The following is a 14663-nucleotide window of genomic DNA, read 5'->3' as shown; positions in this document are numbered from 1 at the left end:
GAGTTTATAATGATTTTAATATACCTGGGGTGGTTGTGTATAAGAATTCTTATTTCTTTTTTTGCAGATAATTTATTTCTTTCCCTGTAGTAATATAATGTTATCCCCAACAGTATTTTGCAAGAATTAATCATTTTGTACAACAATGTAATTTCATTCTATGTTCTTTACATTTGATAGATTCCAATTTTTTTTCCCTTCTATAAATAATTTATATTAAGAAGGCAGTCGATACAAACTTTGATTCATAATATTTCATTACCATAAAAATACAACTTACAATGATTTAATAATGACAAAGAGTGTTAATATTGACTATATGAGAATAATTGCCAAATATTATTTATCGAATAACAAAACTTGCAAAAAGAGTTTACAACAAATGTGATTAAAAAATTAATTTTGAAATATGAATTAAAAAAAAAAAATAAGTTAAATATTTATAATTACGCCATTATAATAATATATAAGGAATTTGTGAAAAGTGTTCTTTATTTTACTTATGTAATAAGTTGAAATTCTCAGTAAATTATTGGATATTTATATAAGTATTCACAAAAAGTATCTCATTTACTTTCACTTTAAGTTGATAACTTGGATTTGCCAATATTATTTCTGTTAGTGCAGTAGTTTAATTGATATATAATTTAATAAAATGATAATACGTCATAATTTGTGTAACAACTCAATATACTTAAAGAAAAACTATATTATTTGTGGTTTTTACAAATCGTCTTTAAATCTCGTACACGATTTGAGTTTAATATAATTTATATCTCAATAGTGTAAAATGGATAAAAATAAATATAAAAATAATTATAGATCGCAGTTTATAGTGATCAGATAGTTATTATTATGGGCTATTAATTGTTGTAATGTAATGTTTTTCATTTATAAATATGCACATTCCATTTTGTTATTATACAAGATAGATTTACTATCAGTAATTTATAATTGTTGAAATATTAATTTGATATTTAGAAATCATTTAAAAAACCAAAAATATTTATAAACTAGAGACATAATCTAAAAGTTATATAAATTATAATAAAAAAAAAAAATCGCAACAAGTTAAACTAAATGAAATATATTAAAATTATTAGGTTTAATCCTTTGTCCCAAGACAAATATTTCGATTAAACATTAAAATATTATAATGCAAAGTGTGAGCACTTCAAAAAAAATAATATAAGATTTTGTTTTTCGAGGCATAAACTACATTAAAGAAAAAGAAGAAAAAAAGAAAAAAAAAAAAAAGAAAAATCAATTGGTCATTTTATATTCCATTTTGTGCTACAGAAAAAATTAAAATCACATGATTTATATAAAGCAAAATTTTCTAGATTTTAAAGTAACATAAAAATAGTATATCTTCTCTTTAATTAATAAATATATCAAATAAAAGTAGATAATACACAACTTGGAAAATCAGAAATCTTTACACAATTAAATGGTAAATATCTTTTTAATAATTCAATAAACTGGAATGCAGAAAAGATGTATATATGTACCAGTGCCAGTTGTTTGATATATTTTTGCTCACACAAGCATGTTAACTAAAACTATTCATACAATGCATAATGACATCAATGTGTCATGAGCTCTGTTAAAAGATTTTAATAGTAATAATAATCTTGTAACATGCTCTCTGGCAGTGGTTTTTCAAATTCAGTAAAAGTCATGGACATTATTATGTTAACAATGGATATGAATTTATAATGATACAATTTTTGCAAGTATGGATTGTAAGTAAAATAAATAAAAAATTCTATAATATATATATATATATATATATATATATATATATATATATATATATATATATATGAATAAATTTTGTATAAGAGTAAAAACAAACATTACTAATCATATGAATTAATAAATATAAGATAGTTAAGTACAGTTTCTTATATCATAAATAGCTTGTTTTTAATAGTACTGATTATTAAGAAAATAGTATAAAATAAACATTCCATTGATAGCATAAAATGTCTGACTTATTGTGTAGCTGTAACAGATAGACAAAACTGTCGCTTTTGCCCACAAGATGTACGACTGTACATGGAAAGTGACATATAATATATTAATTAGAATAATCCACACATATATGTGACATAGTATTGACCTAGGCATCAGTTCCTATATCCAGACTTCTAGAGTCTTGATTGGAATCATGCTGACTTCCATTTTCAGAAGAAGCACTGCTGGAAATACCAGACTGATCCGAACTTTTTTTAACTTTTGGTTTATATTCAGTAATAACAACGGTAACATTATTTACCGTTACTTCATTGGTTTGAGCCGTACTACGATCTATATTTTTAAGACGAGGTGGATGCCTACTCTTGCGCCTTGGTTTGTCCAGTTTGCGGTCTTTTTCTTTTCCACTGCTAGTTGTACTACTACCACTACTTCCTTCTTTTTTGCCAGGCTTTAAAAGTGGCACATATTGCTGTTGTGCAACCTAAATGAGAAATATATGAATATATAAATCAGTAAAAAAATAATTAATAAATGTTTTTGTACTAAATAATAAATAATGAGAAATAAAGTAGACAACCTGTTGTGCCACTAATTGAGGATTAATGCGGGGTTTCCGCGTGGAAGTTCCTTTGCGGACGTCACACATGAGGCACTTAAATGCTTCCGCTGTATTTCTATATGTGCAGACACTGCAGTCCCAATAATTTTCTTCCAGAACCTTCGCCTGACGTTTTCCGCTTCCGGAATGGTTCATTGTTCATCAAAGTCAGTCGTAAAACACTGTACTTTCTCAAAAGAGAGTTTGCCTTCTTGTTCGTGATTTCAGCCTCATTAAAAGTGATTTTGTGAACACTGAATATTCTATGACAATAAGGATGCTCAAAAAGAGCAAGAATAAAGATATGCAATAAAAATAACAAATGTCTCTAAGACAATATTTTGTGCATCAACTAAATAGGATACACAATTGTCTGATGTATGCATCCGTGTTAAATCGACCACCTACATATCTTGGATACATCATTGTTTTGATAACATACATGTTTGGCATATATCTATAACAAACATATAACAGTATTAATTACAATCTATTAGTTTTGAATTGTTAAACAGTTTTAATTATTGAACAAAAATTTCATGTAACAAATATATAAATGTGTTGTCTGCTTACGTTCATATACATATTGAAGAGATATAAAATAAATAAGATTTTTATAGTATTAGCAAATTTGCAAAAGGAATATTTATCTTGGCTTGTTGACTTACCAAAATGGAGTGACAAGATAAGAGATTCTTCTCAACATTTAAAATTACCTATTCTCTTGTGTATTGTTTTTCTTTTTCTTTTTACATCAAGGTTTTACTTTTAAAAAAGGATTGCATTTTTTCACCATTTATAAATATAATTGGAGTTTCATATAATTGGATAAGATCTATCTTAAATATAGTCAATTCTTTCCAATGTTAAGAAATATTTTAAACATTTTCCTTTTTAATCAAACAGATGGGATTCCAGCGTTGCATATAGAAGTAGCATCACTGCACATGCACAACGCACTCGTTGACAGTATCGTCGATGTATCATACACATATATTACATACTATTATCGATGTGTGTATGTGTGTGCGCACATACATCGAAACATTCCATACCCTCGATAGGAAAAATTGGGACAGCAATCACTTTAAAAGATCAAAGATCAAAATATTTTTTCACTTTGATACATTATTATAAAAATATAAAGGTGAACGTATCATAACTATTACAAATTCGTTAAAATATTACGAAACTCCAAAATATTGACAAACAATTTGCAACGCTGTTTCTCTATCGGCCGAACAGCGGAATCTCGAATACGGACCAAAATACTATTTAATTTGGCAACGTCGCAATAAACCAGGTCCGTATTGAATAAATACTGGAACCTGCTTCTATTTTAGATAAAAAATATTTCTATTATATTTTTGCATAAATGTGTGAATATCGATATCGATGATCAAATTAAAAAGACGCAAAAAAAATAAAGATATTCTTATCCACTTGGTTGACGCTTTTATAGTTTTTCACAACGGATAATATAATATACACACACATATATATTTCTCAAAGAAATATGAACAATATCGAATAAAACTGATTCGAGTAATCGTGAAGTTATTTTACCATCAGGAAAAACATTATGTCATAAATCAAAATATCGATTTGATCTTTCATACGTCCCTGTCACTTTCGTCGAAGAAATCGTATACTTTCAATCGTGTGTCATAAGTTTCTATAATCACAAGTGTTAAATGGGTCTTTTTCTGTAACTTTGCTGGATGAAAAAGTGTCCTTAAATTATAAATACCGATAGTGTCACAGAAAGAAATTAAATATTATTAAATTGTATGTGGGATCGTATTTGATGATATGGTAAGCATATTGATATTAATTTATAATATACTTTAGAATTAGGTTAACAAATATAAACAATAGAATAACTTTTAATAAATTTTTATATGTGCTGTCTTTATTGTTATATAAATACTTGTTATTAATGTTTTCTTCTGTTTCAATTGTTTGCCTAATATTAGTTTATTTAGATGATTAATACTTTGTTGGAAAATATCGTATGTTTATTGTAAGAAAAAATAATATTTAATACAATATTTATTTGTAACATGTAGAATGTATCGGATGAAATGGAAAAATCGTGGGAACGATCATGGACTACAGAAGAAATGAGAAACAAGAGACAAGAATGGAGTCTGGCAGCTGATGCAGGATTATTAAAACATCTTCAACAATTTTCTGAAGTATGCTAGAAGTTAATAAACATTATTTCTTATCTTTAAATTATATGCTTATATGATACATTTTTATATCTTATTTGTTATTATTATTATGTTTTAGAATCTAGTGTCAAAAGCTAACAAGACTCAACAAGCTATAGATTCATTAACGACTCAATTAAGTGAGACTGCAATAATTATAGATAATGTAACCAATACTTCTTTGGCATTAGCCAATACTCAGTTTATTGAGAGTCGAGTACAAGAAGATGATATAGAAATTGAAAAAAAAATAGAAGACTTGCAAAAGGTATTTAACATATATATATATATATATATATATATATATATATATATATATATATATATATATATATATATATATAGTAGATCTTATCAAGAGAATAATATTAATATTTAATACAGGATTCTAAAGAGCAAGAACTCCCAACTACAGATCTTATTGCCAGTATAAGTGAAAGTATAAAACAAGGTTTAAGTATAATGGATGAAAAGTATAAAAGGATGGAAGTTATTGATAGCGATAGTGAGGATGAGGATGATGCAAGATTTATGAGGTTAATATATTTATTAAAAACATATACATTGTAGAGAATGATGAGGCAACAAATGATATAGAATATTTTTTATTTCAGTGTTATTTTGGGGCCATTTCAAGATCCATATCAAGATCGACCTTTGCCTTACGTCATTGGTTCAGATATATGGAATACTTCTAATAAAATTGGTTTAGAAAGCAGCAGCAGTGAATCTGAGCAAGTGGACGAAGAAGAGGATGAATCGGAAAGTGATAAAGAAGAAGAAAGAATACAAGAATCTTTCAATCCAAAAAACGAGCAAAACATAAATACCAGGTTATCTTCTTCTTTGAGCGAATCAGAAAAATCGAACGATGTTTCGTACGTGAATCATGGAAAATTAGACAGTATATCTCAGAGTACTATGAGTTTTGCATCTGATTCTACGACTCCTATTAAGGATCTACCAAAGGTTTCTTTTTTATTCGTTATTGTTTAAAGCATAAAAATGTACATAACATAATTACAATATATTTGTGTAATTTACAGGTCCAGGTTGCTAATGAGACACCTAACTTTGCCGAAGAACTAGCCAAGAGATTAGGTAGCGTTCGACAAGCTCAAAAGCCTCCGATAACGAATGAAACAAGAGAACCTTCTATTAATAAATTTAAAGGTAATATTTTAATATCTTGATATTACATATGACAATAGATAAAAAAATAATTTCTTTACTTTTAGACGATCTATTTACTCCAGAGGATGAGGGTATAGAGGATTTCTTTAATGATAAACCCAACAATCTCTTTGACGATAATAAAGAAATCTTCGAAGATAATGTATCGACGAAATTATGGGAAAAACAACCTGTTTTTCAATCGAATATTATTCCACCTAGTATGGATGTTCCGCCACCTATCAGTACAATATGTAAGTTCAACGTGTAATATACATAGATTTTTAACAAATCGAGTCATAATAAATCGAGTCGAGCAGATTTAATTTTATTTTAGCTATGAAACCAAAATCAGCGATCGATGATTTATTCGCCGATGGAGATTCAGAAGATTCGGATGACATTTTTTCATCGAAACAACCTGTAAAAAGGATTACGAAGGATACTACATCAGAGAGCAAACAAGCTGTGAATACAGAAAATCTACAAAAGAAGTTCCTTGATGTTGTGATCGGCAAAACTGGTAAAACCAACTGGACAACTAGTACGCCAGAGTCCAACGTCGATGTCAATAATCTATTTAGCGAGGAAGAAGAAGACGATAATGACCTTTTTGCAACATCTAAAAAGCAGTCCAGTAAACCTATAGAAGAAACACAGAATCCTGCTAATTCGGATAATAATAACAAAAAGGTACAACGATATTGTGAGATGAAACTTTGATACAAATTGTTAATTGTACAATTGTATTTTATTTTCATATGTTAGAAACCGGTAGATGATCTGTCGATACTGGGTGGAATTTTGACTTCTTCCGTCGAGAATACATTATCGAGTAGAATACCACGTCGTCAATCATCCGATTCATCCAACAGCGACACAGAAGATGGATCGAGCAACGAACTTATATTCGCAGATAGTTCTATTGCAAGGGCAGGAAATTCAGGAAACTGGAACGCTAATCTTGAAAATAGCGGTAACAGTAGTGGTATATCGGTTCAACGTCACAGTATAAGCAGTACAACGATTAAAACGATGTCGTAAGTTTCTTATTTTCTTTCTCTATATACATATACATGTACATATATACACACACATATATATATGTATATATGTAAATATAAATATATATAGTTCTTCCATTTCGTATACGTATATTATATTTAAAATAATGTTTGTTATCGAAGAAGGGAGAGAAGGAAGAGAGGGAGAGAGAGATAAAATACGTATTTTCTATCGTTACTTCTCGCGATTTCCTTTTTAGAAATTAGTACATAAAGTAAATGCTAAAGCTATCATTGGTAGAGGATGATACAAACATTAGTCACTCTACTATTCATTGGGTATTACATTGAGTAAACGTTACAGTCCAAGGTAAGCTTCTTCAGTATAATTGAAACTGTTACCCAGACAATAACTCTTTTAGATATACGTAAGATCTGATAAAACGGTTATTATTGCTAAATATTTTTTTGCGTGATGTCATTTTCATCTTCCAATCGTTTGTAAGTAATTTTCGAATAGTTACGTGCTCGTATGGTAGGGTGTCTTCTCTTTACAGATTGGTCCTCCGCAACATTCTGGATAAGGTTTACTTAAATCTGCTTCTTCGTATCCGATTGTTTCTTCACATATATACAGTGGACATCTAAAAAGAAAGAGATACATTTTTTAAAACCGATGGAGTTTTCCACATTTTCATTACTTTCATTTTTTTTAAACTCCGTTGACGATAAATTGCTTTTAAATTGAAGGTCGTCTTATTATCACTTATACGTGTTAAATAAAAAATTCGTATATGACGCAAAATGAGATTTTAAATCATAAGAAAGATAAATAAGCATAGCGCGTACAAATCGAAGTCGCATCTTCATTATTAATTCAAGACGCAACTCGTATCACATCTGACTCACCCGACACTATACCAACTGCCAGATTCACTACAGGTGAATCTTGAACAATTAAGAATGTGTTCACCAACTGGGTATATTTCGCCGTACCACTCACAATCTCCTGAAAAAAATTCCGTTTTGATTTTTTAATGTTCGGAAAATATCAATCGATTGTTTGAAAAATAGACATTGTTTATGGCGCATATTCGATCAAATTCTCACTAAGTTTTTCTTTTATTTTACAACGATCATTGTAGAATCTTGTCTCTATTGATATACTATAATTTACTATAGTGAGTTTAGAAAGCTTACGCCACATACTACCGATCGAAGTGTTTACGCTTGGGGTTAGTGTAGATGTTCAAGGAAACTATGCTTTAACTAATTCATTGAATCGGATTTTTTAATATCGAAACTTTTCAAGAATTTATTTTTTCAAGAACTTGTTTTCAACCGTTCTATAATCTAATCATTTGTATGTAGTATATGTTGAATATAACAAAATGTTTAATTTGTTTTACCTTCAACTAGCACGAAGATACATAGTGCAAATAATATTCCACAAAATACGAATATAGATTTCATCTTGTCTCTTTAATAATGATACGTTTAGCACCAGTCGTTCCTTCTGAAATACTACTAATATAATTTAAATTTTCGCTCGCTTTTATATGTTTTGTACTAGCCTCAGGGAAAAAATTGATTAGATCTTCGATCACGTGTTTTAGAGTAGACAATTTTCAAGATGAAATAAATCATTTAAATGTTATCTTTGGATATGATTTCATCAGAATGTATTAGTTCATTTATGCTGTATGTTTCTTTTTTTTGAACTTTTTATATGAATCCGAAGATGAAAAAATTTCAGTTTTATTAGAATAATTTCTGTAAGTAATTACGTACGTGTACACATTGTATAGCGCGGAAATTAGATTGGGAAAAAAATTAATAAAATAAAAAATTGTACATATATTTTTTTGATTAATTTGTTGGATAAAGAAAAGGTACATACATTTTAATTACTGATTAATTATGTATAATACTTACTAAAAAAAAATGTTTTGCGATCGCTCAGGATAAATATACACACAATTTAATCGATTCATTTTTTCCACTCATTGTTCGTTATTCGTCGATAGTTAAAAATTCATTCATACGATAGCATATATATGCAAAAAAAAGAAATGCGTTTGTAGTCAATTGTTATAAGAAATGTTGCTAAAAATTATGCTTTTTCCTATACGTAGCGTAGGAATAGGGTTAAAGAAAAAAGACATGACAAATTAAGAATGTTCTAAGTATGTTATAATGTATTTTTGCTCTTTGACATTTTATAATACTCCGCGTTATATAAGTATTATATATAATTTATGAAGAATGTCGTATTGAAACTACGGTTGTCTTTTGTATATAATGTACATATGTTATACATATGAATAGATGCATATATTATAATACATGAATTGCTAGAACTGGCTCGCTATATACATATATTTATAAAAAAAGAATGTTCATTATTGTGTTCTGTGCGTGTTTTATGCGTGCACGACTATTGTTTGCAAAATAATAGGCTTAAATAGTGGGAAATATGTGATTGATTAACTTAGTAATCGCATATGGAGTTCGTTTGATCGGCGGTGGAAAAAACTTTTCACCTATGACTTATGAGATATTGCAAAACTTTTTAATATGTCTTTCCTTAAGAACGTGATAAGCTGTCTGAAATATCAAATCAAAATTACATTAACGATATGAAATGTGTTTTTCTAATTTATATTCTATATTAAAATTTCATTTCTATTAGAGTCATAAAACTATAATATATATATAAAATTGAAAACACATATACGCATATATATAGTTTTTATTATTTTATTTTTTACACTTACAGGACAGATGACGTATATACCTCGACTCGTTTAAATTCGGAAGAATTGTATCGTGAGAGATTTGTCAGCGATAGTCTTTTCGTGGCGAACACTTTGCACCGTCCGGAAGTTAATTCTACTTCCTTGAGGACGTCGAACAATCAATCGAACGTGGAGCAAACGACAGAGATTTCGACAGGATTGGACGATGTCTTCGAGAATAAGGATCTCTTTGGTCCACCACCTCTTCCTAAAGCAGATTCGAAGACGAACAAATCGAAGATCAATTCACTCTTCGATGAATCAGATTCAGGAGACGAACTTTTCTCTACGACTAGTTCTGGTTCAAGGTCACAAAAGAGTACAGACTTTTTAGCTACAACTCCTCAATATCCGGACAAAAATAGATCGTCCAATCGTAAGGGTCTTTTTGACGAGGACATCGACATTTTCGGTAACAAAGATTCACCAGACGTTGATATATTCGGAAATATTTCGAAACCTTACAAAGATAACACGGTTGGTTCGAAAAGAGTCCTGGATATCGCGTCCGATAACTTTTCGGTCAATAAAATTCATAGTATGAACGTTTCGAGAGAGAGTAATATTACCAAAGCTTCGGTTAAGTCAGTAACACCGAAGAAGAGGAGTCTTTTCGATGACGAGGAAGATGATAACGTTGACGATTTGTTTGGAGTGAAGAATACGAGAGTCGAAAACAAAGTCGAGTCACAAGCTTTTGCCACCGATTCTGGAAACGATCTCTTCTCGACGAAACAACCGACGAAGACGATAGAGGTAATTGATAAGAAAGGTTTGTCTCGGGAAGAAGAAGCAAAAGTGGAAGATGTCAAACGTCAGACAAGTCAAACTTTGTCAAAAAAGTCGTCGGAAGGAAGAGTCGATAACTTTTTAGCTACGTCTAGGCAGGAAGATAAAGGACAGGACAATCGGCGGAACGACGTCCTCTTTGAAGACGATGATTACGAGGATCTATTTGCTAACGATAAAAAAGATAAGATCGAAGCGGAAGTGGAAAGTAAGGTAGAGAATATCGAGGAATCGAATCAAATCGTATCGAAGGAAGAATCAGCTCAGGTAGATGTCAAGTCCTCTGATAATTTTGATGATAATAATAGCGTCGATATTGAAAATAAAAAGCATCCACCGACAACGTTAAACATTCGTACCACCACACCGTCCTTAGCGGAAGATAATTCTCAAGTGCCACGCCGAGCAGTCTCAGGAAAAATCAAAGATCTTATGGGGAAAATGGGTGATTTAAAAATTCTTTCTCCTACCGATACACCACCGTTGTGGAGAAAGAGCGAAGAGAAGACGGACGAAGAGGATGAGGTGATCGATAGGGACAGCGATGACGGAGGCTGCATCAGTACACAAATTCGAACTTTGTCAACAGGTAAGAGAGAGAGAGAGAGAGAGAGAGAGAGAGAGAGAGAAACTTTAACATATTTTATATTTTTCTTACATTATATTATGTATTAATAATTTTCTTTTTAAAGAAGAAAATGAACCGGCTCGGTCAACTAATGGTAATAGTAACGCCGAAACTGCGATTAGTTTTGACGTACCGGCACAAGTAGAAACACTGTTGACTGCATCCAAGGTAATTACATATTTATTTTCGTTGTGATAAAATTCATAATTATTTATGAATCGATAGCGAATTTTATTGATTGAAGCAAGTCATCACTAAGTTATTGTATTGCGTATTATATAATCTTTTTTCACTAATGATTAACATAACTTTTTTTTATTTGGTAGAGTCGAGTGAGAATTCAAGCAAAACGTCGACCACAGAGTCGGCATGCACGACAATCGGCTCTCAGACAGAGTGGTTTAGATTTTGATACTATCGATACGGCCGAAAAGATTTCCCAAAATGAAAATTCTGATATTTCCAAAGAATCATCAAATTCAACGAGTCTTAGTGTTGTTCCTCCAAATGCTGATCGTTTGAGTTTATCCTCTTGCAATCTTCTCGATAATATCCCACGAAATGTTGAATTAAATCCTTCGATCGCTGACGATAAATCCGAACTTGGAAGTATTAGCAAAGAAAGTTCTATAAGTGTAAACAAAAATACCTTGTTGTCTCCATCAACCGACGAAGAAGATTTATTTGATGTGCCACCAGATTTACCAGAGGATCCACAGAGAGAAGATACTTTGTTTGGACGAGCACCGATACTTTCACCTATTCAAAATGTCTTGCCTGATAGAGAACCTACATATGGTAGACCTTTGAGAGATACTATTATCGGTGGGAACGATGAAAATGGGAAAATTGTTAGAAAAGATTCGATGAAATCTGAAGTTAGTAAACATAGTAATTCTATAGCTGATACTGATTTCGGCGTGGAGAATGAAAAAAAGATAGAAGTAAGATCGAATGAGATCGAACGTTTTACGGAAATTGAAGAGAATAGATCCGAACAAATAGACGACTCGATAGAATCCACGAATGACGTGTTTGAACAAGAGTATCCGAAAGGACCTATAGATCCTTTGCGCGATAACAGCTACGATCCTTTAAAAGATCCGAGTCAATTATTTGCGTTTGTAACGAAAACTCCTTCGCCTGATAAAAGTAAAGATTTATTATTTTCGGATGACGATAGTCTTTTTAGCAGTGGATTTATCAAAACGAGGGAAGACGAATCGTTGAGAAAACACGTTTCAGATTTATTCGCGGACGATGCAAGCGGTGATCTGTTTTCGGTACCTTTAACAAAGTCCGTGAAAAAGCCTTTGAAAGATACCAAAATCAGTTTCTTTGATAAAGATTCGGATGGTCAGAACGATGAAGACGACAATTTATTTGGTTCCATCACGAAGAAGGTGTCGGTCAAAAACGAAGAACAAAAAAGCATTGCAGTGGCAAAGGTTTCACAAAAGAAAATCAATTTTTTCCAAGACGATGACGGCAATGACAACGACGATGTTAATAGTTTGTTCGCAGAGCAGCCAGTACAGGCTCAAAAAGTCGAATCATTCAAAGTATCTCAGCAATCTGGAAAACTTGAAAGTATTTCGTCCGTTGATGACAGATCTGTTAAAACTTCCAAATCGACCGACATATTTGGTGATCAGTCGAGTACGGAAGACGACATATTTGCTTCTATAAAACCAATTTCAAAAAAGGTAATACATACCAAGTCATTGTTCGCGGGTGACAGTGACGATGATGATAATGAGTTTTTTGGTAAATCGTCTTCTTTGGTAGAATCCAAGTCGAGTGAAAGTAGACCAATCGTAAAAAAATCTATTACGCGAGACCTTAAAAAAACGGCCGAAAAAATAGTCGAAGATCCATTAAGTATATTTCAAGATGATTAGTAGTTTCTTAATTCGTGCGTGTGTACATTTGTCCAAGTATTTTTTATTTTCAAATCCACATTTTTTTCTTTTAATATGCTGCTGTTGTCGTCCTTCGACTTTTTAAATTAACACATATGAATATTTGGCGGCATAAGTATTAAAAATAATAAAGATAATACACATACACACACACACATAAAATCTTTTTTTGAAGTGAACAGAACTTTTTAATTGACATAACAAAACCCAAAGCGTTTAAATACTGGGACAGTAACCGTACAATTATGTGCAATTAGAGAATGTTTTTTATTTGTAGATTAGAAACGTTAGTTATATTAATTTGATTTATTTTTTTAACAGAATGATCATGTATTCAAAAGAACAATTATACAATATTTTTTCACTTTCGATATTTAGCATATGGAGATAATAAATATTAAATTTTTCCGATCTAACAATCAACAATTATAAAAATATAATTTTTATCAAACGTCAAGAACAACGAAGGATGCAACACTATCAATAGTAAATATATGCAAATATATGAAAGAACATTTATATTTATTTTAACAGTTTAGAATAGAGTAATAATACGTAGTCATTAAAATAGCAAAATAGTACATGACAGCAAACGTTGTATATTTTCTGTACCAATATCTATTACATAGTTAGCTTACATCTTACATATATATTTGCTTATTATCCTTGTGTTTTACTTTATATCATTCCATTAAATATATAAAAATATATATATATACATACGTGTATATATATATATACACACACACATACATATATACATATATATATATATATATATATATATATATATATATGTATATGTATATGTATATATGTATACATATTTTCCAATTAGTGTATTAGTACAAAAAAATGTTATAAAAAATGTTGCTTATTTAACAAACCATCCACTGTAAAAATTTATAATGTTACGTAAATATAAAATACAGCTGAGTAGAAATTAAAAATACACCGAGCAAATAAATTATCTATAGATAGAACGAATTAACTTATTTCCTGGTAATAGTGATTCCCAGTTATTTGTAAAATTTCTTTGTTTTTCGATTTGTCAACTATTGGTTAACTATTTTACAAATCTCTGTATCAAAAGATGGAATTAGTCAGTCGCGATATTATATTATTTATACATATTTGATTGAGCATATATATATATATATATATATATATATATATATATAACTATTTGAATTTTATCTGAAACATACAATTTTTTTGACGAATATAATAATCAAATTATTATAACATTAAAGTACAATAATATTGAAACTTTTTTAATAAAATATTTTTTAATATGTGATATTATTCTTATATAATAACTCAAAAATGACTCGTAAAATATCATCAGTATTAATAAAATATTCAAATGTGTCAATTTTCTAAAAAGGTGATGGCTATGTCATTTTTAATGGAAAAAAACAACGAAGCTGTTTTAAAAACTATTTAAAGCTAATGAATTTCGTGAGAAAATTTGATACTTCATGTTATTGTTAATGCATGATGTATTCCTGATGTATATGCATTAGAATTATATAATTCCTTTTCGAAACAT

At 30.0% G+C, this 14663-nt stretch overlaps 3 protein-coding genes across 5 annotated transcripts; 1 reads left to right on the top strand and 2 right to left on the bottom strand.

Annotated features, from left to right (window-relative positions):
* Positions 1 to 46: 46 nt before the first annotated feature.
* On the bottom strand, positions 47 to 3827 carry LOC127069482 (YY1-associated factor 2). 2 transcript variants are annotated; one of them, XM_051006568.1, is made up of 4 exons: positions 3250 to 3827; positions 2947 to 3038; positions 2561 to 2835; positions 47 to 2464 (listed from the first exon to the last, which is right to left on the bottom strand). In XM_051006568.1, the coding sequence occupies exons 3-4, from the start codon at positions 2735 to 2737 to the stop codon at positions 2126 to 2128; spliced, it is 516 nt and encodes a 171-aa protein (XP_050862525.1). In that variant the 5' UTR covers positions 2738 to 2835; positions 2947 to 3038; positions 3250 to 3827; the 3' UTR covers positions 47 to 2125. The 2 variants fall into 2 exon arrangements, with proteins under 2 accessions (XP_050862525.1, XP_050862524.1); XM_051006567.1 differs by having other exon boundaries at positions 2561 to 3038; positions 3155 to 3827.
* A 389-nt stretch (positions 3828 to 4216) lies between these two features.
* LOC127069442 (WASH complex subunit 2-like) lies at positions 4217 to 14094 on the top strand. 2 transcript variants are annotated; one of them, XM_051006471.1, is made up of 12 exons: positions 4217 to 4396; positions 4651 to 4779; positions 4877 to 5065; positions 5182 to 5333; positions 5412 to 5766; positions 5844 to 5970; positions 6036 to 6224; positions 6308 to 6663; positions 6739 to 7010; positions 9754 to 11150; positions 11257 to 11357; positions 11516 to 14094. In XM_051006471.1, the coding sequence occupies exons 1-12, from the start codon at positions 4394 to 4396 to the stop codon at positions 13088 to 13090; spliced, it is 4845 nt and encodes a 1614-aa protein (XP_050862428.1). In that variant the 5' UTR covers positions 4217 to 4393; the 3' UTR covers positions 13091 to 14094. The 2 variants fall into 2 exon arrangements, with proteins under 2 accessions (XP_050862428.1, XP_050862427.1); XM_051006470.1 differs by having other exon boundaries at positions 4219 to 4396; positions 11254 to 11357.
* On the bottom strand, positions 7200 to 8542 carry LOC127069489 (uncharacterized). The gene is made up of 3 exons (XM_051006576.1): positions 8384 to 8542; positions 7884 to 7983; positions 7200 to 7618 (listed from the first exon to the last, which is right to left on the bottom strand). The coding sequence occupies exons 1-3, from the start codon at positions 8445 to 8447 to the stop codon at positions 7495 to 7497; spliced, it is 288 nt and encodes a 95-aa protein (XP_050862533.1). The 5' UTR covers positions 8448 to 8542; the 3' UTR covers positions 7200 to 7494.
* Positions 14095 to 14663: the final 569 nt, after the last annotated feature.

This window comes from Vespula vulgaris, chromosome 15 (assembly GCF_905475345.1).
Source record: "Vespula vulgaris chromosome 15, iyVesVulg1.1, whole genome shotgun sequence".
Lineage (NCBI taxonomy): Eukaryota > Metazoa > Arthropoda > Insecta > Hymenoptera > Vespidae > Vespula > Vespula vulgaris.
Note: the sequence above shows the minus strand (reverse complement) of the source record. Positions and strands in the feature narration are given on the sequence as shown.

What these genes read in the sequence shown, in the direction of transcription:
- LOC127069482 (XM_051006567.1), bottom strand. Translation starts at nt 2,737, where the DNA reads ATGAACCATTCCGGAAGCGGAAAACGTCAGGCGAAGGTTCTGGAAGAA. An exon ending in CTCAATTAGTGGCACAACAG is followed by an intron (nt 2,465 to 2,560) that starts GTTGTCTACTTT and finishes TTTCTCATTTAG; the next exon opens with GTTGCACAACAGCAATATGT.
- LOC127069442 (XM_051006470.1), top strand. An exon ending in AAATAGAAGACTTGCAAAAG is followed by an intron (nt 5,066 to 5,181) that starts GTATTTAACATA and finishes TATTTAATACAG; the next exon opens with GATTCTAAAGAGCAAGAACT. An exon ending in ACAACGATTAAAACGATGTC is followed by an intron (nt 7,011 to 9,753) that starts GTAAGTTTCTTA and finishes TTACACTTACAG; the next exon opens with GACAGATGACGTATATACCT.
- LOC127069489 (XM_051006576.1), bottom strand. Translation starts at nt 8,447, where the DNA reads ATGAAATCTATATTCGTATTTTGTGGAATATTATTTGCACTATGTATC. An exon ending in TATCTTCGTGCTAGTTGAAG is followed by an intron (nt 7,984 to 8,383) that starts GTAAAACAAATT and finishes AATTTTTTTCAG; the next exon opens with GAGATTGTGAGTGGTACGGC. An exon ending in GGCAGTTGGTATAGTGTCGG is followed by an intron (nt 7,619 to 7,883) that starts GTGAGTCAGATG and finishes CTTTCTTTTTAG; the next exon opens with ATGTCCACTGTATATATGTG.